The sequence below is a fragment of the Chelon labrosus genome, assembly GCF_963514085.1.
Source record: "Chelon labrosus genome assembly, chromosome: 9".
NCBI classification, from domain to species: domain Eukaryota; kingdom Metazoa; phylum Chordata; class Actinopteri; order Mugiliformes; family Mugilidae; genus Chelon; species Chelon labrosus.
In genome coordinates this window covers 15,005,625-15,033,463 of record NC_140359.1, presented here as the reverse complement: position 1 = coordinate 15,033,463, position 27,839 = coordinate 15,005,625, and the positions used below count along the sequence as shown (strand labels likewise).

Below are 27,839 nucleotides of genomic sequence, written 5' to 3'. Positions count from 1 at the left end.
ACCTGTTAGCACCGGAAATTACGAACGAAGACATGAACAGAGCTACAATAAAGTAAATAAAGCTTTGAGGAAAGCGTTAAAAACAAACGCTGAAATCAAGTTTAGGACTTTAACTTGCCTCATCATGCTTGTTGTCCAAAGGTTCAGTTCAACCGCTGCAAGGGATGCTTTGTCTATGACAGGACTGCGCATGCTCGAGTCATTCACCATAGTAACGAGGTAAATTAGAGAACGTTTTAACGAAGTATATTTGATTTACTGCGTTTAAACTGTGATTTTCTCTTTAAACGTTTATTACGTTAAATAATCTTATCTGATTTAAAATGTCAAGCAAGGTTTATTGTCAAATCCAAAGCAAATCTCCAAAAAAACAAAACAGCACACTTGTTTTTTTTTGTTTTTTGTTTTTTTTTTTATTATGGCACACACACATGTTACCACATTCATATGGTATGTATTAAGAAAGGAGAACATTTGTTTGTTTTTTTTGGTATGTGTCAGCATATTAGTATCAAATGCCAAAACAGTGGTTATGGTAAAGAAGAGGACGAGAAGACCATAGCCATGTTTTTGTTTTCAGTTTACAATTTTACAATAGAGACAAAAGCGAGGTTCAAAAGAACATCATCTTGGTATCTATTGTGTTCAGTGCATTTCTCAAGGAAGAAAATGAACAACCCCAGTAGGTTAATTCACTAATTGTGCAGACAAGACAGCCAGAGGTCACTCAGAGCTTTGTTGGCAGGGACTGTGGTACCCCGACAGTGCATAACAAATTAGTCTTTTATAAAGTGAAATCACTCTAACAGAGTTTCTCAACTTTATAGTCTGGACCTTGTGTTGCTTGGTAAGCAGATCTATAACACCGAGATACTGGCATTTGTAATATATATTAAATAAACTAAACTGCTTTTGTGATTTCTACATAATTGATTTGTCATGCTCTTTAAATCAAAATATATGAATCGTATAAGGAAATTCTTATTGCTGTGGTCGTGAGAATAGTGAAAACATTTAGACCTAAAGAAAGAAAGGGGTCAGGAACAGAATATGTTGAGAAACCCTGCTGTAACATAACAAAGAAGTGCATGCAGTAAAATCTAGGAAAGCTGGTTTACAACACCAATACACAGGAACACATAAGAGAAATGTGTATGATTTTGGCCCTTAAAAGAAAATGCAAACCTTATGAGATGTCAGTCGTAATATATATTAGAATAAAGTATATATTCCTGTTATGGATAAAAGATAAAATGATAGGAGTCAACTGTAAACAAGCAGAAAGAAGAGAGGTAAACAAGGAATGGCACAGGTTTGGAAGAGAGAGGGAGAAGTTATCTTTCTGTACAGTTTACATCCTGCTTTAACATACTCTACAAACACACACACACCCACATTCACACATCATAAACAGACAGCTGGCCATTCGACTGTTTTCCGACAGACTGGACTGCGTCACATATGATTAAGGTGGCATTTAAATAAAAATTTGATCAGAAGGCAAAACAAACAACAGTAAAGAACAATGTTTGTGAAATGACAGGACATCAACATATTTCCAACATTGCACACATGTAAGAGTAGCAGCTTTGGGTCTTTAGTGGCCTTCACACAGCCAGAGAGAATATTACTGGCAGAAAATGTGTAACAGACAAAACCTTCAACCTTCATTTTCCAAATTAGAAATCAATACATCTCATAGTCAAACGAGAAACCTAAGCTGGTTATTTATAGAGGTAAGGCCTCGAGTTATGCTACAGCTTTCGTTCAAAAACCGGATTCCCTGCTGAACACACATAACATACATTATAGTTAACTATAATCTACATTTATGATATTTGGAGGATTTACACAGGAAATGTGTAGATTATAGTCAAACTGTGGATAATGGATTTTTTTTTTATATATATATGTTTTTGTTGCCAGCTGTGTACACTGTGACAATACACATCATGTACTGTGGGCGCCTTCTGGTATAATTATTTTCTTCAATACAATTCTAGCTGCAGCTTTAAGTATGATATTGTGCAAATTAATGAAAAATAAAGACTGACTCTGTAAAGTGCGACCAGGAACATGACAGGGATGAGACAACTATCAGACACCACCTCATATCTTGCAGTTTAGGCGACACTAAGGAGCCACAACTTTCTCAAATTAAGGTTGACTGATATAGTTTGCGTGATCGCAACCAAACGGGCTCTGTTGTACAAGGAGGAGAGGCTGTGGCAGTCAGGTAACAACCAGACAGTAAGGCATCCTGGAAAGAGGATTGTGCAGCCTCTTGGCTTAGTCAGCTGTTGTTCTTTTATTTTTCACTTTATTACTGTTGTGGCTGTTCAAAGGTCACGCCTAGCTTGTCGTAAATTTCCTTCAACAGCAGGAGAGCTGTATCTTCCGACTCCCTAACAGAGAGACAGACAAATAATTAATGTAATGTAATAAGTAATGTGTGATACAAGGAGAAATAGGTCAGAAATGCAAAAGCACAATTTGTGTACTACCCCTCCACAGATATATATGACTCACCAATAACACAGATGAGACTGAATGGCAAACAAGTATTCATTGAAGCTCTCAATGGGTTTCTCCTGAAGCACGTAGTCAATCCGCCGCCCTCCATTCAGCATCCCCATTTTAATCTCCGGCTGCTCGGCCTGTTCTGCGGACACTGAGGGCTCTGCCTCCTCATGGTCCGCTGAGGGGACAGAGATCAATACCACTGAAGTTGTATAGGGGTTACAATGAGAAGTGGCAACAGGCAGCAGCTAAATATTTCCACTCATCCTTTTTGGTACAGGTAATAACAGATAACATGTAACTTGGGGGAAAGAAGGAAGTAGCCGCTGTCTGCAGCATTTAAACTGCATTTAAACTGAAAAGACATAATAATGCACGGTAGTTCACCTTTGCCCTTTAGCTTAACAAAACTCACATTACAATGTGTGATGGAGAGATGAGTTAAGTGTCTGAATGTTGTACGAATATAAAAATGATAAGATAACAACACAGCAGAGCAGGAGCAGTTAGTCCACATATAATCCCAAAATGTGTCATGGTGTCTTCAAATGGGGTTGTGTTTACCATGTTCACAAGAATGGTCGTGGTATTCACAAGCCTATAACTGGAAATTGTCAATAAGGCTGAAGTTCACACTTGTTTGCTGTCATTTCAAGAAAGGACAGAATTGAAAGTTAATATATTACAATGCAGTTGTGTAGAGGTTTCTTTGTAGTTTCATGTGAGAGAAAAATACTGATATTCATCTTCACCTTTTCGTCATGACTTTTCCTACACTGAGTTATCTGGCTGTGACTAATAATAACGGTTAGACACTAACGGTGTTCTCACAACTTATGTCACCATTTGAATGGCAATCATTCCAAGTTCCATTTGAAGGGATTATTGGACTGTGCAACTAATCAAAGTCACAATTACCCTCTAGGTTTAACTACTCTTCTAATATCTGAAAGGTTTCACAAATGCTGCAGGCACTGGTTGTATGGCTCTGATTCAGTCACCATCAATCACACGAAGAACTGCACCACCTAAGTGGTTATACTTTTTGATTTTACATGTTGTGTAAATATAGTAATTTTGGTAGTTAATTTTGGAATATATTGTACTATTTTAGGCTTGGACAGAAGTGATTACGTTGCCTAATGCTACTCACAGAGTTGGCATTTTGCTTTGACATGACTCCTCCTGTGGTGCAAGTATGATCATGAGTAGGGTTGCAAAATTCCGGGAATTTTCAAAGTTGGAAACTTTCCATGGGAATTAACGGGAATATATGGGAATTAACGGGAATATATGGGAATAAACAGGAATAAATAAGAAATTTACAAAATTGAAGGTTGGCCCTTAACAGGGAACTTAAATATAGTTGGGGGGAATATATTGTAGCATAGTCTTGGCTAAAACAACCAGATTTAATGCAAGTACACTCCTCAATCACATGCACACAGCACACTGCTTACTGCAGGGCTATTGAGGCCACGCCCCCTACATGCACTGTGCATTCCTCCATCACATGCACAGGTGATTTCTTGAAGCCTGGAGGCCACACTTTTGAGCTCAAAGCACAAGACTATTGAAGCCACACATTTGAGCCCGCGGACTATATAAAGTCAAGTAAGTTTTGATAATATCATGGGGTAAATATATTTGATCTATAACGTTATTAATGTTTAACTTGCAAATATTAAATAAAAATGTATTAATACAGTAGCTAACTATCTGGTAAGTTAGGTGCTAAATGAAAGCTATTTTTCATTTCATTGACCATTTAAGAGGCTAGCTAATTATGGTGGTAGCTACCTCAAATTTGATGCTGTTTCTTCTGACTCCTGCAAGACGGTTTTCTGTAACCATACAAGAATTTATACATCAATTGTCATCCCATAATTCCCATAAATTCCCATAAATTCCCAATAATTCCCATAATTCCCATAATTCCCATGGAAAGTTTCTAATTTGGAATATTTCCAAAATTCCCCAGTTTAACTTCCCATGGAAAGTTTCTGGAAATTTACCGGAAATTTACCGGAAATTTTCCACCCCTTTGCAACCCTAATCATGAGTAAACGTCAGAAACTTGGATCAGTTTTGCAATGAGTGACTGATGTTCTTGTTGGTATGTTATGAACCCCTTGATCTCTCAAGGCCTCCCAACAATGATCTTGTGATGAACCCGAAACTGATAATTCGCAAAAATGCTTTATATTTGCATGAGAGTCTGCCACTGCACGCACGGGCTTGTAAGTACGACATAATGAGAAAAAAATCGCTCTCTCAGATTTCATTTCATGATGTAAGAGGCGGTAAACGAAAAGGCGAGAATCCTGAGGGAAAAGTGAATGACAAAGGGTACATTATTTAATTGTCTGTTCAGCTAAAATTACCTTTAACCTATTGTAAAGAACAGACAGTTTTAGCAGGACATGTACCCGCATGTACTGTGGGTGACCTTTTACATTTTTACTTATGAATGACATTTCCTCGAAGATTCAAATCCAGACTATTAAACTGCTAGTGTCATTTGTTTGGCTTAGTGATCTACTGAACACTTAAGTGGCTTCTGATGATGATGATGATGATGAGTGAAGTGGTCAATGAGTTCAGCCAATCAGAACTAATAGTAGGAGAGGGTGGAAACGTCCTGGAGGCGATGTCTGTAAATCAAACTTTAAGTTGAAGACCAGATGTACAGCAGGCAGAGTGGAGGGGGACAGAGGAGAAGTGTGAGCCTGGGGCAGTAATGATGTAGCTTACATAACATTTGCTCTTTGTATGGGAGAGAACGTACCAAAATGAACTACAACCGAGCAGAAGGTTTTTTTCAGTACTAACAGTTGAAAAGGGCAATCTGACTGCAGTAATAAGACAGAATGAGTTAATTTACTCATGTAATACTCATTCGTTTTAGCCAAATGACTATCCTGGCTTACCTTGGAAGTAATGCTTATGAAGGGCCCTGGGCCACTCCAGTATTCTACTCCAAAAATCAGCACTTTTGTCTCCCCTCTTAGCAGAAGCAGTGCCTGCAGATGCGGCTGACGTTCGGGGTAAAGTGGTAAGGGGTAAGGAAAGCAGTAGAAACCACGAGACAGAGCAGAAGAGAGGGGAGGGGGCAGCATGCAGAGAGGGGTGAGAGGAGTACGAGGAGACTCAGTTAGACTTATGGGTTAGGCACACTCTTGTGCACGTTCACTCACACAACACGCACAAATAAAAAAAGGCAAATAAACTGCTTTTTCTACCCTGAGTCTCCAGAAGGTTTCTCTCTAGTGTAGCTTCTCCTTCCTCCACCGGGGGCAGTGCAGCTACAGGCAGTCTGGCAAAGGACTGCCATGCCGTACGCAACGATCCCAAAACATTGTTCTTCAAATCCATACTCATGCGGGTCAGGCTGTCTTTCAGTTCTACAAGACATAGAGAAACGGAGATGGACATTGAACAAAAACTCAATACAAGTGTTGTGTAACAGAGCTAAGGATAGAGTCGTACCAAGGTGCATTCTCTTGCGGCCTTTATGGTGAGGGATTAGCATGGGTTCCACATCCACCTCCGAAACAATCATTGGCTCTATCCGATAGGCAACAGGGTCATACTGCAAAGACAAAAAGGGGAAGATGAAACTTCAGTAAATTGCCTCTTTCATAATGTTTAAAGAGAATGTGTCTTTATAAGAATAGTTCCCTCAGATGGCATGTGTTAATGTGAAGTTTCTATCCAGGTCACAGTATATCTAAAACAAAGCTAAATCAAGGCATTAACAAACACATTAACAAACTGTTCTCTAAATAATTCCTTTGGAGACAAACTCTATCTGTAGCAAATAACAGCTAGAACGATCCTTTTTGGTTCCGAGTGCAGACAGAGGAGGCAGATATAGTCAATATGTGATCACTCACTGGGTGGTAGATGTTGTAAAAGCTCTTGCAGGTTGGGAAGGTGTAGTTGGGATCGATGAGTTTAAGTCCACGTACGGTCAGGAACATACCAATCGGAGATCCAAACGCAAAAAACGTCTGAGGGTGGAACGCCAGCTGTGGGTAATCAATGGATACCTGTGGAGTGAAAGTAGGTAGTTTGTGTTAAAATAAGATAATAATAAGATAATACTGTGATGTTAAGACTATCTTTCATGACAAAAACATAACATCCAGGGAGCGTGGCAGCAGGTAAGGAGGAGAACGGGGAGATGGCCTCTCATGCAGCACTAATACATGTGTATGAGCACAGATACACTGGGTTGCAAAATGGGGGCAAACATGGTAGCCTAACTCAAGGCACAATGTGACTTAGCCATGGAAATGTTATTGATTAGGAAGTTACTAAAATTTAGTTGTGTTGAGATTTCCCAGACCAGACTGCACTGTATATGAAGAGGAAACTCCAGGCACAGTGAGATCAAAGACAGAAAAGGACCAAGGCTCAGAAAATATGGGCACCGTGTAAGACACACCTGTCCCTTGGCTATGCCTCCATTGGTCTGTCCAGGCAAGCGGTGGGAGGAGAGAAGCAGTAGGGTGACACAACAAAAGCTTCACCTCCCAAGCACAAATAATCATACTGGATATGTGTGCAAGTGTGCTACCTGTCCAATGCCAACATCGAAGTATTCGTAGTCCACAGCACTGGTGATCGACTGCGCTCTGTGGAACTGGGCCTGCTGAGGAGTCAATCCTGAGGACTGGTTATCATCGCGACCACTGGTAGCTTCAGGTGGAACTTGCAATCCTGGTGCCTGGCGTACTGCACCTGACTTATAGCCCTATTCAGATTACGAAACATAAAAATTAAAAATTAATTAAAGGTTGTTTGAACTGTAGATACAGATGCTATTATTAGTAAATAGAGCCACAAACAAATCAGACTGGCCATAAAATTGACCTTATCAAACAACTGGCTTCTTGCCGTTGTCTACAGTAAATCAGTTATTAGTACGAATGCTCACATGTACCAAAACAAAAAGACATCTGACCTCTGGAAGCCACTTCCTTCTGACGTAGTTCAAAATCTTCTTACGAGGTCCAAGCGGAATTCCTAAATCTTTGAGGTCGCTGTCTTGGCAAAGAGCCTGAGAAAAGAGATACGCTGGCTTTTAAGGACCAGGAGGCTTTATAATCTGTACAATACATCACATCTTTGATCCATAGACCCTCATTTCTAACGCTGCATCACACTTGACTTTGTATTTCGACATTTCGTGTCTGTGTGTGCACATGTGTTACCAGTGATTCCAGGTCAAGGTTTTCCGCCTGCAGAGTATCCAGGTATTGCTGTAGGCCCAGTCTGATCAGAGTCTGCTCAAGTGTATCACAGGACAGACGACAGGGCTCACCAGAAGGCACCTTAAGCACAGAGGGCAAAACAGGAAAACCATTTTTTATCTACTTAAAAAAAACTTCAATATTTCACACCAGTGATTTTTTTCTTTTCTTGTGAATGTTATATTGTACCCCCTCTTTGGCTTCTGATCCACTCCTCTGATTGGTTAGCAGGTCAAACAGGATTAGCGAACCTGATGAAGAAACAAAGCACAGAGTTTAAAGTCAGTAATTCTTTGTTCCAGTTGTGTGTGACCGGGTGTTTCTGTTTTTGCACATCTCTAACCCAGGCTATGGCCCACTACTGAAACTGCCCCATTGAATTCTGGGTGTCGCTGCTGGAAGAGGGCGTGCAGGCTGTTGATCTCTGAGGCCACCGTGTCCACTATTGTCTGGCAGTAGGTGGGACTGTTATAGAAAAATAAGTCCAGCAGAGTGTCATTGGTGAAGTGCCTCAGCCTGCTGATGCTGGGCAGAGTGATCCTCTGGATGTCCCTGGAGATAAAGAAAAACAAGAGTAGCAAGAGTTTGACAAGTTTCAGGAATTCATGGAGGAATCTTGTTGTTCTCTTCATACTTACTCATCCACACCAGTAGCATCCCCATGCAGAGCACTGTGCCAGTTGACTGGGAGGAACTCCACTCTTCCAATCTGTCCCTCTTGCTGAGCACGCTTATAATGAGAGGCCAGGAGGGACAGGGAAGCACTCCTGAAGTCATTTACTGGAGAGAGAACAGATGAAAGAGAGTCATAAAGGCACATAAATATATGTATGTGCCTTATCCACATATCCACACACAAACTCACCACACTGTATGATGGATCTGAAGCGCAAGTCACATGCAGGGCCGATGCCATGCACCATAAAGACAAGGTGATCCACCTTTTCTGGTTCACCTGGAAACAGACACATGAACATGATGCACCCGAAAGATTAGACTGCAGGGAATACTGTCAAACCGGTGTAGATTTTAGCGTACACACATACCATCAGGTATTTCTACAGAGATGTTCTCCACTCCCCTTTTGACTGTGCGCGGCCTGGTCTGCTCTGAGGGAGATGAGACCCAGTCATCCTGCAGTCCTAATGGCTGATACTGCATCATCAGCTGAGAGAAGAACAGTCAAGTGAGACTTATTAGGAGGAAACATTGTAATATTTATTTATTTAGTTTCATTATTTAAATTCGAGAGCGAGAGCCGCATATTAGCGCCGCATATAAGTGTCAGACTGACAGTGTTTATGGTGTTGACGTGACAGTAGCCTGTGATCAAGCTTCAATTACACTGCAGAAAAGCCTCCGTAGCTTCTTTTATGTTAAACGCTACAATATATATTCAGGTCAAGAATATAGGTTTCATTGTTGCAAAACATTACTTTCTACTGTGTTTTTATGTGTTGTTTTATGTCGTTCAACCCCTACAAGCATGGCTTAAACATTCAAATAATTTTAGTGCCGATTATATGCATAGAAAAGTCATGTATAGAACTATAGTACAAACAGTGGTGTTTAAACAGCAGGCTTCACCTTGGGATTGTGTAAGATGACAGTCTCTCCAGTGGGAAAGTCCAGTTTCCTCTTCCATTCATCTAAGGTTACTGCTATCATGTAGGCCTCCTGCGTAATTGAAGAGTGTGTGGAAAAACAGTAAGATATAAGAAAAGATTTAGGAGGAAACTAAAGTCAGGAATGAGCAGTGTGGTGGTGGTGAAAGCTCAGCGTCAGGGACTACCTCCAGACGTTTGCTGAAATCTTCAGGGTAGGGCATGAACCTGATGTCTTTATCTCCTTTGTAGAACCAGGTACAGCGGCGGACTTCAGAGGGAGCTTGCTCCCAATACACAGCGTAGCGCTTCCTTTCCTTGACGTGTACGTCATATCGCTGTCCATCCACAGCTACCACCACATCCTCCTCCCTATCTCCCACTGCGAAATGAGCACATACACATGCAAATGTAAAAAAAGGCTGACGGTCCAAATAGCCGGTGAAGTGTATAACAATGATGCTTTCATTACGGTGTGATGCTCTTTTGAGAAATATAGGTCCTGGCATCGGACGTTACTTTGATAAGACAGCACCTGAGCACTGTTGCAGGACAAGCTAATCGCCATAGCAACGACAAGGGGGTGTCCCTTGCGTCCTGGTGCCATATGTTCATCAGATAAGTGTCGAGTAATAAGTGAAACGTCTGTTTCTATGTGATGAAGCTACTGAACACCGAATTTGCCTCGGGATAAATAAAGTATCTGTCTATTTAGATACTGACCACTGCAGACTGGGAACACCCAACAAGAGCTGCAGTATCTTGTTTAATATTTAAAAGAAATAGCTAATTAATTAATTGTTAATGGGAATGTCCAAAGCAAAGTAACTGTAATTATAGTGCACAAACTGATGTGGAAAATAGCATCATCAAAAGGTAAAGATATTCTTCTTCTGCCGACAGGAAAGACAACTTTTCATGTCCTTAAATAGAATTTGTGGAAATGGATGGGGTATGAGAATGATTATAAATGTACAGTATGTTAGAAAAAGAGTTCTAACCTGTCATTGTCAACAGCTATTTACAGAAAACTCACACTTATCCGACTTTTCTAATACTGACACAACCCATAAGTACCCCGGATAACCTATGCTAATTTAATTTACATGTAAAACTAACTCTTACCAGAGTTGTAGGCATTCTCAAGATTGTCAGAGTCTTCTCTGCTGAAAGGAAGCCAGGACATATTGTCCTCGGCTCGTCGACAGAAGAACCAGTGAGGCTGCACTTCTCGGTAAGGAGCTGGAACCGGCTCCATGTCAAGCATCTCAAAGGAGGATGTGGAAGAAGGAGAGGCCTCATCCACCGCAGGGGACACCTGAGGAAAAATTGTGGCAACATGATCAAGATTTAAAATCAGTATTTGTTCTTGTCAATAATAATGCTGTGTTATCATTACGTATATACCCATGTTTACCTTTGTTAGAACAGTATACCATTCAACATTATAATGACTAGAATAACTGTATAAGTCTGTGTTCCTTTATTACAATCCCACCAAGCTAGCTGAGCCCATCAGACAAAGCAAAGGACAGTTGGACAGTAAAGGATCAGGCCTCCTCTTGGTGAGACACACAAAGCCCTGTTTAACAGTTTCTTTCTCTACAAGCTTTGTCTTGTCTTCTTCTTCTTCCCAAAACTAATAAACGCGCAGCTTGTAAACAACCTATTTCCACCGAATATCTCATGCTCCCAAACAATGCGACCACTAATTCTCTTGGTACCGCATTGCTCCTGTTGAGTGCTGAAAGAGGGTGTCACCGTTTGACGCAACACCCACTCACATTACACAGCTGCCAAATCAGTCATGCCATTCGCAGTCTAGTGAGTGCTTAAGATTTAAAATAAGATTGAGGAAAAACTGGAAATGTAAAAGTAACGCCCTTCCAAAGAATTACATTTTGCCGATTTCTTCTGAGGGCATGCCTTGGCAGTAACACCGTTCTGTATCTGCAGTAATTGCCAGGGTGATAACAAACACCATGAATGTGAATGATAACACTCCATCACAGAGTAAGACAAGTGTATAGCCTCTGACACCGTGCAGGATTTGTTGCCTCTTGCAGACTACTTGCTAAGCCCTAAGGTGTGAAAACCATAAAAAAGGGGCAGCGTGTAATGTCTATTACCCCACTCCTTTCCCTAGACTTTACAATTGTCCCCCTCTGTAACACAGTATGTACAGAATGCTGAAGCTATTTTTGTTGGAGCGGACCGGAGTACAAACACGGTTACACGCGGGGGCAAAAAAATCAGCAATTTTTCAAAATCAGAAACACTTAGTTGAGTGAGTCAACATTTTTTCCTGTCTGGTCACACTTGTTGGAGTACCCTGTTCCCACAAATACCTCCAAGTGGTTGGTACAATTCTCGCCTTGCACAACCCCATTCATTTCAAGATCTCTTTTTAGCATATGCATACTTGAAACGACTGCAAAAAATAACTGCATCGATGTCGTCCTGTCTCACGCATTTATGCAACAGAAGCACTGTATCGACCACACTGAAGCTCACATAAAACCACGCTGGGTGCTAGTAACAATGATTGTATTCTATTGGGAGAGTCAAGTGCCCTACTGGGCACCAGGCCTGTGATTACAACAGTAGCATTGTGACATTTTATCCCTTAACACGGATCAGCCACGCTAAGGGCTGAATGTAGACCACCCTTTAATAGTGTACTTTTAATAGGAATATTGCATTATGTGACTCTATGTCTCTGAAGAGGACAGGTGAAACGAGACACCGCCTTGTGTCTGGGGTTTCTTTCGGTTAATGGATCAAAAAGAACAGGACACCACCAAGGTTAATCTGAGCAAATTCCTCTAATTGTAGGTGACTACTGGGTAGTTAACAGAACCTAATCATGTGAGTGTCAGGTAAGCACCGCCCGAAGATGTTCCTAGCGAAAACCTGAACCATCCACCATCCAAAACCATTTGGACTTAACTTCATAAAAATATTAATTTAACACATCTCCCCTTTTTTTGGCTGCATAGAACGACCCACGCTAATCCCTCACCATAAAAGCCGCAAGAGGCCCGCATGTATGACTTTGTTGAACAATACAGATGTACTGGCCACAAAAGTATGGATTTTTGGATACACTGTGACCTGGATGACTGAGAATGTATCGTATGAATACTTAACGCTGCTGTGCTCAGTAAAATCACTAACCTGTAATGTGTCCCCCCGTCACTGACATAAAACAGAGCCTGCACAACATCACATGGCTTTTACACACATACTGTTACTATGAGAGACGGCACTGAACATGCCCAAACTATGCACACGCTCTCTGTGTGCTGTGTTACAGCGATACCTCCAACAATATTTATACCTTTGAGCACAATCACACGTGCATCCTCACCTGATCCTCAGGTGTATTGCCTGGGGCCACGGTATGAATGGCGTCGTCAAACTGGTCTTGAGTGTTGTTGCCAGGGGCGGCCTGAGATAGACGCCCCTCTTCGTCCGGACTTAATGACATTAGTCCAATCCTCAGCTCTTACCTGAGGTGAGCAGGGGGGGAGGCACACGTTCACACCACCTGCAACAACAAAGCTGTAAATAAATGAATGAAGTAAAGACTTGTCTAATGATGACAGCCACCAAACAGCTGCTTGAAACAGAACAGCAAACACTCAGCAATGAGACAGAAACAGAAACAAGACAGATCACTTTAGCTAATGCTTGAGTGTCGTTTCTAATCCTAGCTATGGGTAAACATGACATCAACAGCTGATCGTTTCGACACACTAGAAGATATAAACAATCATGATGTCTTTAAAGTGAAAACACACTGTGCATGTATTACAAGTTATGTTGATGTTCACGTAAATGGAAGTCCTGGGCGTTATCTTGAACCAAACTAGTCAATGCTGACTGTCATTTATCGTGTTGTTAGTGCATTTTAGAGAATGCATAAACACATCGTTGAGGCTAATGGTTGTTAACGATGGTTGAGGTTTATGCTAGCTGAGTTACCATGGCTGGACGGGACACTGGTGTTAAGTTCTCCGTCCTCACACCCTGTCGGTGTTTTGGACACCGTGTCACTGGTAATAGGCAATCATTAACTAAAACTCACCGACAACTTCACATGGACTTAATGCCGATGATTTATATTCGTTGTTTAGGTCGTTCAGACTAGCTAGGCTAGCCAAGGACAGCCTCCTGTCAACCGACCGCTGCCAGGCTACGGAGTGTCCTCGGAAATATGACGACTACACGGTGAGCGATGACCAAACACTAATCTAAGGACAAAATAAAGGGCGTACGGCCACTGCATTAAATAAGAGAGTTTTTTTTTGTGTGTGTGTGTGTGATGGACAAGTTTCAAAGTGTGACCATTAGACGGAGAAATACGCAAAAACCGCGTCCAATGCCAATGGGGGACATCAGAAAATAAAATCGTACATTATCTTCAAGACACTATTCTGCTGTGAAAGCAGCAAACAAACAAAATATGATTCGGTTAAATTGTACACAAAAGACAGCACCCCAAAACATCACATGTAAAGACATAACAGAAGTTTATAAGTAAAATGCTAAATTTACGAGGAGCACTTGAAGGTATCATGAACCACAACGCGTCACCACCAGGCCGCCGCCCCCAAACATGACGCCGGCGTCATGAATTAGTAATAACATGAATTCGATTATTGTCATTTTACAGCGGTAAAAAGTTTAATACGTACATAACATGATTCCCAATAATACTCACATAACATAATTCACATAATACACACAGTAAAAAAAATAAACAAGAGGTGGGCCATCAGAATAAATACACTTTTGAGCAGACGAAAGCTAGACTTTCCTGTCTTTCTGCTGAAAAGTGGGTTACACCATGCACGAACATACTGTAAATGAGTATGAGGTTTATTCTGCTACAGTCTAGCAACACCAAACAAGTCACCAGGTTAGCCTAACCCAGAAATCTTAATTCATGTTTCGACTGAAATACGGACAGGAATGACTAAGATGTGAATGTTGTAGGTGTAAGCTTCTCAACAGAAAGGAGTAACCCCATCATACTCAGACACGCCCGTGTGAGGCAGGTTAACTGTCTCATTGTTGTATTTTTAACAAACTGACTCCCCTACAGGTCAAGAATGTAACACAAGAATTTGCACAACACAGGGCAGGCTTGACCTCGGATTAGAAGAATGTTTGTAGTTTAAAAGTTTAAAAAGTGCCTGATTAGATTACTTTGTTAACATGATAACTTGTGTAGATAGAAGCTGCTTTTTGATTGTCAAACCAGTGTAGCTGGTTGACTGGTGTCCAGTCCCAAATAAACAGACAACTGTGTAATTGTCCATTTTACTTTAGGGCTTACGGAGGGAGGAGTGAGACATGTCAGGGGAAGGAAAAGCAAGTAGCGCTACAACACATAGACACACCCAGTCCAACAAAGTGTGTGAGACAGTCAGGGAGAGTAATGAGTCTGTGTGAAGCAATAAGAGGGTGTGGCTTTTTTACACAGGGAAAACAGATAAGCTAAAGTTTGCCTTGTAGAGAGAGGCAGGAGTCACAGTCCTGAAACAGACAGTCGCTCACTTTCACTCTGCTGGCTTTAGAAACAGTCCAGCTGCACACTTTCACTCTGTCCCTCTCTGGCAGTGTTGAAGCAAGACTCTGCGAGGGAGCAGCTTCCAGAAGTTAAAAAAGAAGAAAAAAAGAAGAAAACTTTAGAAAAAAAACTCAACTTGCAGCCATGAAGGACAAAGTGAGGAGAGGAGGAGGAAGAAATCAACACAAGACTGGTAAAAAATCCCTGCGATATGTTTTTGTACTCTGTTCCCCTCTCTGCACTTTCCTCTTCCTTCTTTTTCCTTCTGGTGCCTCCCTCGCTGGAGAATGCGTGGAGGGTGGGAGATTTAGCACCGCACTGCTGGTCTGAACATGGCTGCTCTCTGCAGGCATTCCCCCAGCTTTCTGGCCACTTGGAGACTCTGCTGTGTAACTTTTATTTAGTCAAACACATGCTTTGTCACAGATAAGATTGTTAGAAAAATACTGCAAATACTCAGTTAGGGTCATTTTAGGACAAAGAGTCGACTTTAGGTGAAACAGCATCTCTTGTTCTTTGTCCAGAAGGAAAACTTCCCACTTTATTATTGTCTTCCTTATAACTTCGTTTCCCTTTGACATTCTCAAATGGACCTTACCTCTCTTAACCCTTGCCTCTCCTCTTACACAAAACAGAATGAGTGAATTAAAATACAGTATGTCTGTGGCATGATTAGATTAGATCGCCCTCAGGTAATTTCTCCCCAAAAAATATATAAATCTGCAGGTATGACAATATGATTTTCAGGTGAAGTCATTTCAAAAGTACAAAATAGTGTCTTGAAAACCATCGGTTTATAAAATATGACATATAGTCACGAGTTTTGCTTGTTTGCTAAACTATGCATACCAGTGTCAGAAATCAGTGACTAAGTAAGCTTGAAGCCAATGCTGTTTTCTGTAGTAATAAAGCAGCAGCTCCAATACAGAATAAGCGGATGGCTCAAAGCTTCCAGAGAGGAGGAACGTTCTTCCAGCCAATCACAAACTCTTATTTTTTGGGTGCTTTCCCAAGGTAAAGCAGTCCCAGATTGACAGCAAGAGTTGAAGATTTACTCTAGAATGAAAGACCGTCTTTGGAGACAGGAACGGCTTCAATTCTACACAGCTTGCCGGTGTTGTATACACAATATGCACAGGCAGCCTTGCAAGAAAGCACACTCTACTGCCAGGTTTCGGGTTTGTTAGTTTTTGTGTCATAGCATTTGGCTGTCTCTACATGCCAGTGCTGGGTGTGGCTGTCCCTTCACCCAGAGATGACATGAAGACCAGTAGGTACAGCAAATTCAAGAGGTTTAGTCACACTTCACTTTGTGGGACACGCTGAGTCCTGTACTCCCTCCAGTTCGGCAAGTGTTTGTAAAAAGGTCGACACGCCCCACTTTCCCCTTCTTTGCCATTTTATTTGCATGAATTCACCCTCACCCTCAGGCACTCTCACACACACACACACACACTTTTCAGCCCAGCTCAGAATGATTTTAGAGATTAGTGATGAAATCTGAGCTTAATGAGTCATAATTATTATCCATTAATTCTTTGACTCTGCTTATCCGGTTATTGTGTAAAAGAAACTAAGTTTTTGTTTCAGTGTAAAGTATCGGTGTCACAGTGAGCTGGAAACTATCCAGGACTAATGAGCGGAAGGCAGGAAAACATCCAAAGTTATTTGCTCGGCTCTTACAAGACTGTGATTATACTCAGTTAGTTTGGTTTCTTGGATTTCTGTCTGAAACAGATGTGATGAGCCAGAGCAGCGGCGCTGATGCCGTTGGAATAAAGCGAGATGATGACACATCGTTCTCTGTGAAGATCCAGGGAGCAGGAGTTGAGCCATTTGAGCTGCAGGTAAAAAAAAACAAAAAAAAAACAGGTTTTTATTTTGCCTCAGACACTGTTCCTTCACTTTTTAATCATTAAGGAGGTTTGAACCATCCTTCTCTTTTGATCATACAGTTTATCTGCAATGCTCTCTCCTCACCAGTAAATATAGAATGATCTAAAATAGGTAGAATTACATGTGAGCAGTATGTGATGTTTCAAATCATACATCTTTGTAGGTGCATGGATTTTGGCTTGTTCAAGATGCAGTAATGGCTCTTCTTTCGAAGAATGAGGTGTGTCCACGCTCCCACTTTTCACTTTCTCTCGCTGGCGCAACCCTGGAACCCTTTGCAGAACTTCAAAGCCTTAAAGGCCTCAAGGCAGGATCCATCCTTCGCCTGGTAGAAGGTAGCATTATTTTATTAGCTTTGGCTTGAATGTTAGTACTTTTTTTGTTATTGCGTGTGAGAGAATACTGTAACCGTTGTCGCATATTAATTCTTACCTAAGATTTTTCCCAAGGTGTTTTTAGCATATTATATGATTTATTTTCGCAATTGTCAGAATACATGCCCGTCTTCTAGTGAATTTTTTAAATTTTGATATCAAAACCTTATTGTTTGCGACGATATTTCAAGTATTTTAGCATTTTCAGCACACTGTCGCCTTTTCACCTCCGCACACAGTTAAGACTCTCTCAGTTCAATGTAAACAGCTGACTCACCTTTATGAGTCGTCGTAACAGGGTTTATAGTTGCAGAGATTTATGCGTGCAGAGATTACAAATATGTGCCAACCAATTAGCAGATTTCTCACTATGCGATTCTTGCAGTAGTGAAACAAGCCACCCTGCAGCCATTCCTTATGCGTCACTGATCGATGGATTGATACTCGATCGTTACTGTTAAAATCTGAAATATAAACTCTTTTGAACTGAAAGTCTCCCACTTTTAAAGTGGATCACAGATAAAAGTCTTTGTCCTGTGATTTCTGTGAAAACAGAGTTGGTCATTCTCACAAGTTCATCAGACCTTTGTCATATTACTGTGAGTCTCATAAAGAGGGTCACGTCTAAAATTAAGGCTAACCAGCGCATGTTATTCCAGAGCCCTACACCTCCCGCTCAGCCAGAGTCCATATGGCTCGTGTTGTGGAGCTGCTGAGAGCTTCTGGACCACACGATGCACTGAGAGAAGGACGTTCGCCAAGCATACTGGAGACACTCACACACACACAAACACAAGGTAAACACATATAGTGTGCACAACGGCAAGAGGATAAAGCAAAGTAACGTCTAGCTCATAGTGAACTCTCTCTTTGTTTCTGGCGCAGACTCGAGCTTGCCAAATGGAAAGAGCCTGAAACGGTCTTCAAGCAACACAAAAACAGATTCAGCCAATCAGGACGGAGCTCTGCCTGAGTACCTTCTCCCTGGTTCTTCAGAAAGACCACTCATGGCCCTGCTGCCACATAGCTCCCAACCTGAGGTGCGTTAACACCTGGAATCTGCTTGAACGTTGTGATAGTTCCTTCAAACTCACACACTGTCACTTTATATTTGTCTCATCAGGCCCCCGGTTACTTGAGGGACTTGTCTCTCAGCTGTTGGAACCCGCCTCCAGGACACAGGAAGCTGCAGGGAGACTTCCAGTACATCACTGTGGTGACAATGGAGGGGCGGCGCTGTGACATCACATCCTGTCCAAAAGGTTTCTTCCTCAATAGGTGAAGATCATAACCAACCTGCTTCCTGTTGTGATGAATTTAGCAGTAAACCATAAAGCAAGATAATAATCTACCCGGCTGTCTCTTGTCTTTTTCATCTGAGACTCACGTATGAGTGACACTACAAGACTTCAAATATAAATTACTTTCCACAGGTCTACGGAAGATGTGTTTGATCCCCGTCCTGCACAGTCTTCTCCAGTTTGTCACTGTTTCACTGACCTCCTCTGTCACATCAGCCCTGCATTCAAACAAACCTTCAACACACTCAAAAACAGGTAACGTTATTGTCTTGCATAAAGTGGGAGCAGATGGGAGTTGCAGACAGAAGAAAACTCTGTAAAATGTGGCATGAAAAAAAAGTGTTTTGAGTGCTGCAGCTTCTTCTCCTTTATTTTTCAGGCCTCAGCAACCTCCAGTAGAGATGATCCCTACTCCTTATCACACACTGAGCTGGCTCGGGCCTCCCTGTGCCTCTCGCATTCACAAAAACACCTTCAGTAGACTGGGAGTAGATGAACAGGCAGCAACACAGGTCATTTAGTGTTTGTTACTGTTCACCGACAGAAGTTTGCTGTTGGCAAGGACATTTAAAGTAACCGTATGTGCAACTGTCTGTGTGTGTCATGTTTAGGCTCCAGACTGGAATGAGGAGTTGCAAGCTGCCAGAGATCTTCCAGGAGGAAGTCTGGAGGAGAGGCTGCAGAGAGACAGAGCTCTGCTGCAGGTAACCGTACCGGCTGTAATTGAGCTTTAAGCTGCGGCAAGACAGTTTCAAGACCCTTTCAGGTTCATTTCTTTTTTTAATTTATCTTCTCTCTCATCCATGCTGGTTCTCTCAGATAAACAGCGCATTCGTGAGGGCTGTCATGCAGGGAGCAGAGACTGTGGTAGATGGCCTTGTTGACTCGGTCAATGGGAACCCAGAGGACCCAGCTTTCCTGTGGGGTGGTCTGTTTATGAGCCAGGGGGCGGCAAGTGCTGTGTTTGGTGGTGAAAGAGGTCGCCGGTAAGAGAAACCACAAAAATTTGCCATTTTCTCTTATACATGCGAAAGGTACCTAATGTTGCCCATGTTGTTGCCTAATAGGAGGATTATAAAACATGTTTTTGCTTCATTTGTGAATGGTGCAAATTGCTTAAATCATTCCTCATGTTGTACTTGCAGGGCTGCACAGAGGCTGGAGCTTAAAGGTGTGCAGGCATACAGTGACTTGGAGGGGCTTCAGGGGCTGCACACTCTACCTACAGCCATTGTAGACTACAGAGGTGTGCGTTTGTCTGCCCAGGGTCTCGCCCCTGGCTTGGAAGGATCAGATCAAGACCAGGAAACTACTCCTGCCTCAAGGTAGACCATGCATGCTTAATTTATGACAAGAGTATTGTAACCCTGCGCAACTGTGATTAAACTAACTGTCTTTCCCTTCTGTTTTCAGAGGTTTGCTGTACGGGGTAAATGCAGGACATCAAGAGTCCCCCCATCGCAGGCAGCTACTAGCACTCTTAGCTCACGCAGCCAAATCTCTTTCTCTCCAAAGACATGTTGTTGTGGCGCCCAAAGGTCACAATGTACCACTGTTCACCTCGGTGGATGCTCAGGGACTGCTGGGTGCCGATGGGAGGTTCTACATACTTGATGTGTTCAGGACCTTCCCAGCTGATGCCAACTTCTGTCCAGAGGTGGAGACAGAAAGTCAGACAACGACTGGAGAAGAGGAGAGTAATAAAAGCTCTAATGAGGATCAGGACAAGGAAGGTGTTGTGAACAAAGGCTGGCCAGAGGATTATCATGCCAACAGTGGACTTCCAAAAAGCTTCCCTCATGGTCTCTGCAGACTGAAGCCAGAGCTGGTTCAGGCCTTCATCCAACACAAGTGAGTTCAACGCGAAAAAACAAACACTTTAAAGCTCGGTTTTTGAAGTTTTTCATGTAGTTTGACTTTTGTTTATTGTATTTAAGACATTGCCAGTTCACTCAGCGTGTCAGGGAGACACTGGAGGAAAATGGAGGTTTTGAAGAATGTGCAACAGCTGGTAAGACGTGTTTTAGTGTGCCTAACTGAACGGAGAGCAAAATCATTGTTGATACACACAGTACCTGGGGCATTTTATAGCAGACAAATGTTTGTATTCTTACAGGTGACTCTCGATCCACCGATGCAGTACGAGCTGCATGTAAAGAAGTGGGCTCAGTTAGTGACATCATCTTTGAGATGCGCTTTAACCCAAGTGTTTTTTCTCCAGGTATACCGTCTAACGACACACACACATGAATATACACACACACAAACTCACATGTTTGATTAGGACACGTTATGACATGCTTCTTGTGCTTTGCATTTAGAGGTGTCCATTCCTCCTAGTGAACATGCATCAATGAAGCTGCAGGAGAGGTTACTGAGGGAAGCTGCAGCTTTCATCATCACTCATCAGATACCGGCCTTCGTAAGTAGATCCATTGCTAACATGCTGCAACACGCATATCTTATGTTCAAATGAGACAAGCTCATGTATGTGTGTTTGCAGGTTCAGTATTGTCTGGAAAGCAACGAGGCACCAATGGACAGCGCTTCTCTAAAACAGGCGCTTCACCAGAGGGGCATCAACCTCCGATACATGGGCCATGTGATCAAGGCCATTACTCACTCGGAACACAAGGAGCGCCTGAGGCATATAATGGTTAGTTTAAACTTTCTTTTAAACTTAAACTACTCTTTATGATGTGACCAACTCTCTCAACAATGCTTTCTGTCTTTTCGGTCTACACCAGAGGTCGGCCGTAGGTGAAATTTTCATCCGCTCAACGAGAAGAGTGTTCAACAGTTTCCTCCAGGTACTTTACATATTTTGTGAACTCCCATTCGTTCTTGTTTGCACACTCTACCATTGGTCGGTAGGACAGGAGCAGGTGTGGGTCCACACATGTTCCAGAAGGAATGAACTGCAGCCTCTGGTCATGTGTTTGTAGGGTGTGGACGTGCCGAGCCTCTCTGCAGCAGTCAGTCACTTCCTCTGCTGCCTGTTGGTTTCCCACTTCACTCCCACTGCTGTAGGAGAAGAGTCTAAGAAGAAGTCAAGGCGGCGTGGCAAAGGGGCTGGGGCCTCTGAAAGCACGCCATGGAGCACGCTCACAGGGGCTGAGCTGTGGAGCCTGATCTGCCAGGATGCTGTTGAAACATATAACATCTCCGACTGCCTGGGGTCAGGACATAGCCTTTGTTTATTTACAGCTCATGTTATGCAGTGGTTCAGCAAGAATGCTGCACACTCCATATGCATTTTTCTTTTACTAGGATGACGTTTTACCCCTCAGGCCTTCTTTGAGATCAACGACGGCCTGTATCGTCATCCTAATAAAAGTGAAATACATATGTGCATAACTTCTTTCCTACTCTTACATCTACCTTCAGTGATTACTACCTACAGTATTACTTTTCTATTTTTTAATCAAAGGTTCAGTGCACGTCTTCAAATAAATTTACTTTACTGTCTTACAGCTCCGGTCCGAACCACCTGGTGGAGCACTACGGTCTTCAGAAGCTGTCTCTGCTCAGAGAAGTCTGTTTGAAGACCGGAGTACAGGTAACAGATATCTAAAATATAGATTCAGTCTTTTCAAATTAGGTACTAGACCAACTGAAGCACATACCGTATATAGTTTAGTAAAGCTTTAATACCCACTGGTTGCAAAATTAGCTGCCGGGCAAAACCTGGTAAAGAAATACTGAAATAAACTAAAAGAGAAAGTATGTTTGTTTATCTCACACCAGCTGAGACTGAGAGACTACTTCTTCGACAACCAAAACAAAGCTCCCATTGGTCCAGACGACATCCTCAACATCTTCCCCGTTGTCAAGAATGTTTGCATGCCAACTACAGATGCTTCAAAAGCATACCTGGCCGCACAGAACTCCATTCAGAAGGGTAGGGTCATAAGGGCTGGTTTACGATATGTGATTTAATTTGTGTAAAATAATTTTAAAAAAGTGCCATTGTGTGTTTTCCAACTGCAGGCCTGCTGGATCAGGCCCACGAGCACCTGAAAGAAGCAACCTACCTGTATGGTAGGGTGTGTGACGATCTGCACCCTGAGGCCTGTTACTGCCACAGCCTGTTGGCCAAGACAGCCTTCCTGCAGGGGAAAACAGCTGAGGTAGGATTACAGCTCCACAACCTTTCACAATTACTCTATTGGCCAGAGGCAAACTTACTTAGCTGTGGAAGACAGTAATTAAAACTTTAACTACTTTATTTAAAGTACTTTGTTTATTTGGTTTTACTTCTACATTATATTACATATGAGTAGAATGCTGTACTTTTTACTTCCCCACATTTAACAGACTCCAGTTAGACCAAAAAAATCAACTTGTAAAATATGATGATTATAGTTTATACTGTAGTAGAATGCAGTTTACATGTAAATCAATAATTAGTGAATGAATTAAATAGAATAATACTATAGAGGATATCATATCACTCTAAAATGAGATCACTCTTAATTACTTGATTTGATTACTTTTGATAGTTTAAGTACGTTTAAATCACACCATTGCTGACTGGTATAACAGCATGTACTGCAACACAGTGGAAGTCATTGAGATGTGTGCATTCATTTTATGGTGTTTTAAAGTGATTCTTAAAGTATCTGATGTTGCCTTTTAATTTCTCATCACCACTGTGACTTCCTCTGTCCTCAAGGCTCGCAGTGTCCAGCTGAAAACAGTGGTGATCAGTGAGAGGGTGCTTGGCTTTGACCATCCCAACACTATCCAGCAATATGTGAGTATAGCTACACGTCTGTATGTTCTTTGCCCAGTCATCACAGTGTAATTAATATTATTGTCATGTCAAATGTAGACCCTGCTGGCTGTGTATCTGTATGCTGGAGGAGAGGTTGCCCTGGCCAAGAAGTGTCTTCTCAGAGCTCGTCTGATAATGCTAACAGTCCACGGAGAAGACCACCCATACACCGCAACACTGGATGTAGGTTGCAGCAACTCAGAACAAATAATATTGATAAAATGTAATTAATATAATATTATGAAAGAAACATATGTACCAATATGCACTGTTGTTTTCTTACAGAGCTGTCTTGGGCTGTTGCTGATAGAGGATCAGACAGGGCAGTTCCTAAAGAACGCCCTAAGACTCAACATGTCCTTCTTCGGCCCTACTAATCTGCATACTGCTCTCAGGTAAGATGTCATTTACAGCTGGCACTGATATTTTGTTTAATAAGTCTGTTACCTTGATCCACTTTGTCGCCTTTTACAAATCATCACAATGTCTTTCCTTGTCCGTGCAGTCAGCACCTGTTGGCCCAGTGGATGTGCAGTAAAGGTGACTACAGAAGTGCTATGACACATGAGAAGGAGGCCCTCGCTGCTTTTACCTCTTTGGTCAGTAACCGTGTGGGAGAAAGTGAAGTGTAGTGGCTGTGTGTGCGTGTCATCTTACGTTCATTTTTCCGCTTAGTTTGGAGAGGATCACGAACGGACACGCTGCAGCAAAGACTTCCTGTGCGTCATAACAAAACAAGCTGTGATGGTGGAGCGCACTCTGAGACAGGCGGGAGCTGACGGCACGGAGCAAACTGTGGAGGTATGTGCCGGAACTCATTTGCTTTTCAGCCTCACAAAGAAAAAAGGAAAGTGTGTTTGACCTCCCTGTCCTCTCTGTCCTCAGTGTCTGACCCCATCTTCTGAAACCATTCTGGAGGAGATGGTTCTGGTTACAGGGATCAGGAGGATTACAAAGAGGTAAAACATGGTTAAAGCTTGTTATTTCATGTATTCTGCTGGAGACCTGCTATTATTCTCCATAATGTAAATGGTCAAATAAGCATCTTGATTTGGAGACTTTAGATAATATATAAATATACGTATATCAAAATATGTTGGTAGAGCATTTAAATATTCAAGACAAATGTGTGTACAGTACTTACAACTAAAACAGATTCTCAAATCATATTTTTAAATGCATTTGGATCCGGTAGCATTTAATTTGGACTATTTTTTTGCTGTGTAGAAACCCACTCATGATTTATTGTGTTTTCGCAGTGACAGGCTCCAGGAGTACAGGCAGAAACACAATGAACTAAAGGCCGCAGTGGCAAGGGAACTGGGTCTTAAACTGCCCAAGGATCTTGTCACCTCAGAGATTGTGAATGGAGAGAAAAGCTCAGATCAGGCATCAGGATGCGGGGTGGAAGCTGAGGATGGAGGAAAGCCTGTGGAGATGTCTGGGGAGAGTACTGCCGTAGTTTCGGCTAACGGTCATGTGGTGGAGCCAGCAGAGCAAAGCCAGAAAGAGGAGAAAACAGATGTTGACAGCGACAGAGCAGAGTCAGACGTTCAGGTCAAAACAGTAAATCCAGCAGTGTCCGATGAGGTGAAGTCAGGCTCAGGTGAGAAAAATGGCGAAATAAATGGAGCGGTGGACGCCATCGCGAGCCCATCAGCCCTTCAGAGTAAGATGACCTGGGCAGATGTTGTTGTTTCAAAAGGGGGCATAGCCAATGGAACAGGAGGCAAAGCCACGGCAGTCAATGGAGAAGGAGGTAGTGTCACTGCCAATGGAACAGCTGAAGAGTGAACACATAGCAAACAAGGAGTCCAGTATTCTGAAGTCACTGCTGTAAGATAAAACTCTCCCAGGATCCTTGCGTAGATGTAATCCGATCCAGTGAACAGCAAGAAGAGAATAAAATGAGAGAGGATGAGAGTACGAGTATTACTTTGTGTTGGAAGCATTACACTATTACTGATGCTGGGAGAGGGCTGTAATGTTGAGCCATTGTTTTTTCAACAATAAACTTTTTACTCTGGTGTATTAAACGTGTGTCTTCTCCTCTTTAAGAGTAATATTTGTCATTATTTGTCATTTATATAACCGGACAGGATAAATATGTATGGACACTAGGGATGGGCGATATGGACTAAAAAATTTATCCCGATAATTTCTGCTATTTATCACGGTAACGATAAAAATGACGATAAATAAACATAATTTTAGCCTAATCCTTTTGACTGTAGTGCATTGGGATGTTTCGTCTGAGTTTTTTTTTTGTTTGTTTTTTTACCGGAGGCTTTGGATGAAGTCGACGATGCTTCTTGCGCATTTTCTTCATATTCCGGTTTGAGCTGTGTTTTAGTGGCGTTACTGTCCTTTGTATGCACTATTTGTTTGCAAACCTTGCATGTTGTAAATTTCTGCTCCGCATCAGACTTTTAAAACCAAACCAGTTGAAAATAATGTAGGTGGAGCCTCGTCTAGGAACGAGCTCCTCGCTGAGGCGTATCTGCTCCGCCTTCTGCCGTTGTCAATTTGTCAATATTCCACACGTGTTGGGCTGCGAGCATGTCGCGCACATATATATACATCATCAACGGGAATTTATCGTTTTTATCGTGGGATGACATATTCTTACCGTGAGGAATGTTTTTGACGATATATCGTAAACGATAAAATATCGCACATCCCTAATGGACACATGACTTATAAAGGTGTGAATCTAAATCAATTCAAAAGATGAAGTCGTGTTTCTCAGTAGTACAAGAATCAATCTTCGAATCAAGGCATGGTTTTTTGTATATAAAAAACTGGTTTATTAATGACCACATAAAAAAGGAGTCCACTATTACCCATGTCTTATCTCAGCTCTGCGTTTCCCTCAGTATAATCTCCAAATCAGGGCAGTGTTGGTACTGTGGTTCAGCTGACTCTGCCCACGTAGATAGCGGGAGTCTATTAAGGCTGTTGGAAGGAAATGTGATGACTGATGTATCACCGAAGACGTCAATGAAACGGGATGGACAGGGCAGCTCTTTCTCCTCACACAAATCCACCGCCTTGCTGACGTAGCTGTAGTCCCGCTTGAACTCTCTCTCAATCGCCCTGTTGGTGCAACAGACAGCAAACGTCATCTCATCTCTCATCCAATTTGCTACAGACGTCAACTCCGTCATGCATGTCCTGTACAAACCTCTCCCTCATGCCACTGAAGCTGTTTCCAATGATTATCACTTGAGGCAGGTACCGCACACTCCAGTTTTTCCAAAGAAGGTTGTTGTACAAGGCTTTCCCACAGTGCATCAGGTAAAAGAGTGTGGGCTTGGTTGCGAGACGCTTCCCCTCCTGCACAACATAGTGAGACACAATACTATTTTTTTTTATGCACTGATTTTTTATCAATTTGTGAAACTCATCTTGTTTTTTTCAGTATAATTCTTGCAAGTTAATGAAACATCTTAACAGATTTCTAACTCAGTCTCACACAATCTAAAGAGCTATGGTCAACATACCTCGTTCTCTGCGAGTACAGTCAGACCAAGTTCCCTCAAAATGTCCCTCTCGGCAGAGGAGAAAGCAGGATCATAAACAGAGCAATCCTTCAGTGTAATCTAAAAGCAAACAATGTGAGATACAAAGTTCATCATGAACAGGTTCTCTTTCAAATGTTTGGTATCTCAGTAATGGAGCCCTCTGACCTGTCCAGCTTCCAGCAGCAGCAGCAACATGGCGAGCTGGTAGCGGGCCGAGACACACGAGGAAAAGGAGCCGAGGCCAAAACACACACACTCCAGCTGTTGACACAGTCTGCTGCTTTCCAGCTGTTCCTCAGTGACCTGGTTCTCTGGAGGTTTGGGGAGGGCTGCTGATCCTGCCACCACCAGGAGCCGCTCTGAGGACCACGACAGTCACTGCACTGCAAGCTAAATCATTCATCTACCAAGCCAAATGTTTGAGAACTTCACAACACACTCACCTTTCCACTCTTGACAAAACTCCTCACATCTTAGCTCAGACCTGCAGAGGAAGAAATGCAGGAATATGCTTTTACACAAGTCTGTGGTTAAGGTGTGCAATCATTTGCAATGTGTTCAAGGTGTTACAGCTGGCTTAGATTTCTTACACTGTGTCTCTGATCCTTTTAACAATTTTCCCAATATCCAGCTGCTCCTCACAACATGTAGAAGTTGAAGACACATGAATGGGCTTTGATTTTCTCGCTGCCCCTTTTCGTCGGCTGGCCACCTGCCACTCCTCTCCGGTGTCCGACATTTATGCTAATTCACCGGTTACATGTAAACAGACATGTCATAAAAACGTGTGTTTTCTTACTAAAGCTATCACTGAATTTATGTTCGCGTTTGGCGAACCTGTGACATGTGGGACTGTTTTGAGTGCAACACATGATTCTTCTTCCGGCGTTAGCCTTATGGGGCCGGTGATTTTACTGTAGAAATAAAAATATCAAAGTCCGCAAACTATTGCCATGAGAGCTTAGTCGATTATTTTATGGGAACCAGATGGCGTTTGATCTGTGAAA

General features: G+C 42.3%; 3 protein-coding genes across 4 annotated transcripts; 1 reads left to right on the top strand and 2 right to left on the bottom strand.

Moving 5' to 3' along the window:
• Window positions 1-436: 436 nt before the first annotated feature.
• On the bottom strand, window positions 437-13,571 carry ddhd2 (DDHD domain containing 2). Of its 2 annotated transcripts, XM_084551030.1 has the most exons (19): window positions 13,473-13,571; window positions 12,753-12,932; window positions 10,508-10,700; window positions 9,571-9,764; window positions 9,366-9,455; window positions 8,825-8,945; window positions 8,644-8,733; window positions 8,417-8,558; window positions 8,122-8,330; window positions 7,968-8,029; window positions 7,740-7,859; window positions 7,490-7,585; window positions 7,103-7,279; window positions 6,417-6,572; window positions 6,010-6,112; window positions 5,763-5,924; window positions 5,451-5,555; window positions 2,530-2,698; window positions 437-2,405 (listed from the first exon to the last, which is right to left on the bottom strand). In XM_084551030.1, exons 2-19 carry the CDS (start codon window positions 12,870-12,872, stop codon window positions 2,324-2,326), a joined length of 2,391 nt encoding a protein of 796 aa, XP_084407156.1. In that variant the 5' UTR covers window positions 12,873-12,932; window positions 13,473-13,571; the 3' UTR covers window positions 437-2,323. The 2 variants fall into 2 exon arrangements, with proteins under 2 accessions (XP_084407156.1, XP_084407157.1); XM_084551031.1 differs by lacking the exon at window positions 5,451-5,555.
• A 1,087-nt stretch (window positions 13,572-14,658) lies between these two features.
• LOC311492586 (clustered mitochondria protein homolog) lies at window positions 14,659-25,363 on the top strand. The gene is made up of 28 exons (XM_084550900.1): window positions 14,659-15,153; window positions 16,698-16,807; window positions 17,020-17,191; window positions 17,890-18,027; window positions 18,116-18,270; window positions 18,354-18,508; window positions 18,664-18,786; window positions 18,911-19,043; window positions 19,143-19,235; window positions 19,351-19,517; window positions 19,677-19,856; window positions 19,945-20,382; window positions 20,469-20,542; window positions 20,648-20,752; window positions 20,853-20,953; window positions 21,035-21,187; window positions 21,279-21,341; window positions 21,477-21,709; window positions 22,006-22,090; window positions 22,279-22,432; window positions 22,522-22,661; window positions 23,207-23,287; window positions 23,366-23,491; window positions 23,594-23,703; window positions 23,814-23,907; window positions 23,984-24,109; window positions 24,194-24,267; window positions 24,568-25,363. The coding sequence occupies exons 1-28, from the start codon at window positions 15,105-15,107 to the stop codon at window positions 25,100-25,102; spliced, it is 4,167 nt and encodes a 1,388-aa protein (XP_084407026.1). The 5' UTR covers window positions 14,659-15,104; the 3' UTR covers window positions 25,103-25,363.
• A 254-nt stretch (window positions 25,364-25,617) lies between these two features.
• Window positions 25,618-27,733, bottom strand: srrd (SRR1 domain containing). The gene is made up of 6 exons (XM_084550903.1): window positions 27,423-27,733; window positions 27,276-27,316; window positions 26,998-27,191; window positions 26,812-26,910; window positions 26,493-26,644; window positions 25,618-26,404 (listed from the first exon to the last, which is right to left on the bottom strand). The coding sequence occupies exons 1-6, from the start codon at window positions 27,569-27,571 to the stop codon at window positions 26,164-26,166; spliced, it is 876 nt and encodes a 291-aa protein (XP_084407029.1). The 5' UTR covers window positions 27,572-27,733; the 3' UTR covers window positions 25,618-26,163.
• Window positions 27,734-27,839: the final 106 nt, after the last annotated feature.

Coding starts and splice junctions, on each gene's coding strand:
- ddhd2 (XM_084551030.1), bottom strand. CDS start 12,872: ATGTCATTAAGTCCGGACGAAGAGGGGCGTCTATCTCAGGCCGCCCCT. Junction 8,946..9,365: donor TCATCTTACACAATCCCAAG/GTGAAGCCTGCT, acceptor TTCTTCTCTCAG/CTGATGATGCAGTATCAGCC. Junction 7,860..7,967: donor GATCAGAAGCCAAAGAGGGG/GTACAATATAAC, acceptor TCTGTGCTTAAG/GTGCCTTCTGGTGAGCCCTG.
- LOC311492586 (XM_084550900.1), top strand. CDS start 15,105: ATGAAGGACAAAGTGAGGAGAGGAGGAGGAAGAAATCAACACAAGACT. Junction 21,342..21,476: donor TGTTCAACAGTTTCCTCCAG/GTACTTTACATA, acceptor ATGTGTTTGTAG/GGTGTGGACGTGCCGAGCCT. Junction 23,288..23,365: donor CCAACACTATCCAGCAATAT/GTGAGTATAGCT, acceptor TGTCAAATGTAG/ACCCTGCTGGCTGTGTATCT.
- srrd (XM_084550903.1), bottom strand. CDS start 27,571: ATGTCGGACACCGGAGAGGAGTGGCAGGTGGCCAGCCGACGAAAAGGG. Junction 27,317..27,422: donor AAAAGGATCAGAGACACAGT/GTAAGAAATCTA, acceptor CTTCCTCTGCAG/GTCTGAGCTAAGATGTGAGG. Junction 27,192..27,275: donor GTTTTGTCAAGAGTGGAAAG/GTGAGTGTGTTG, acceptor CGTGGTCCTCAG/AGCGGCTCCTGGTGGTGGCA.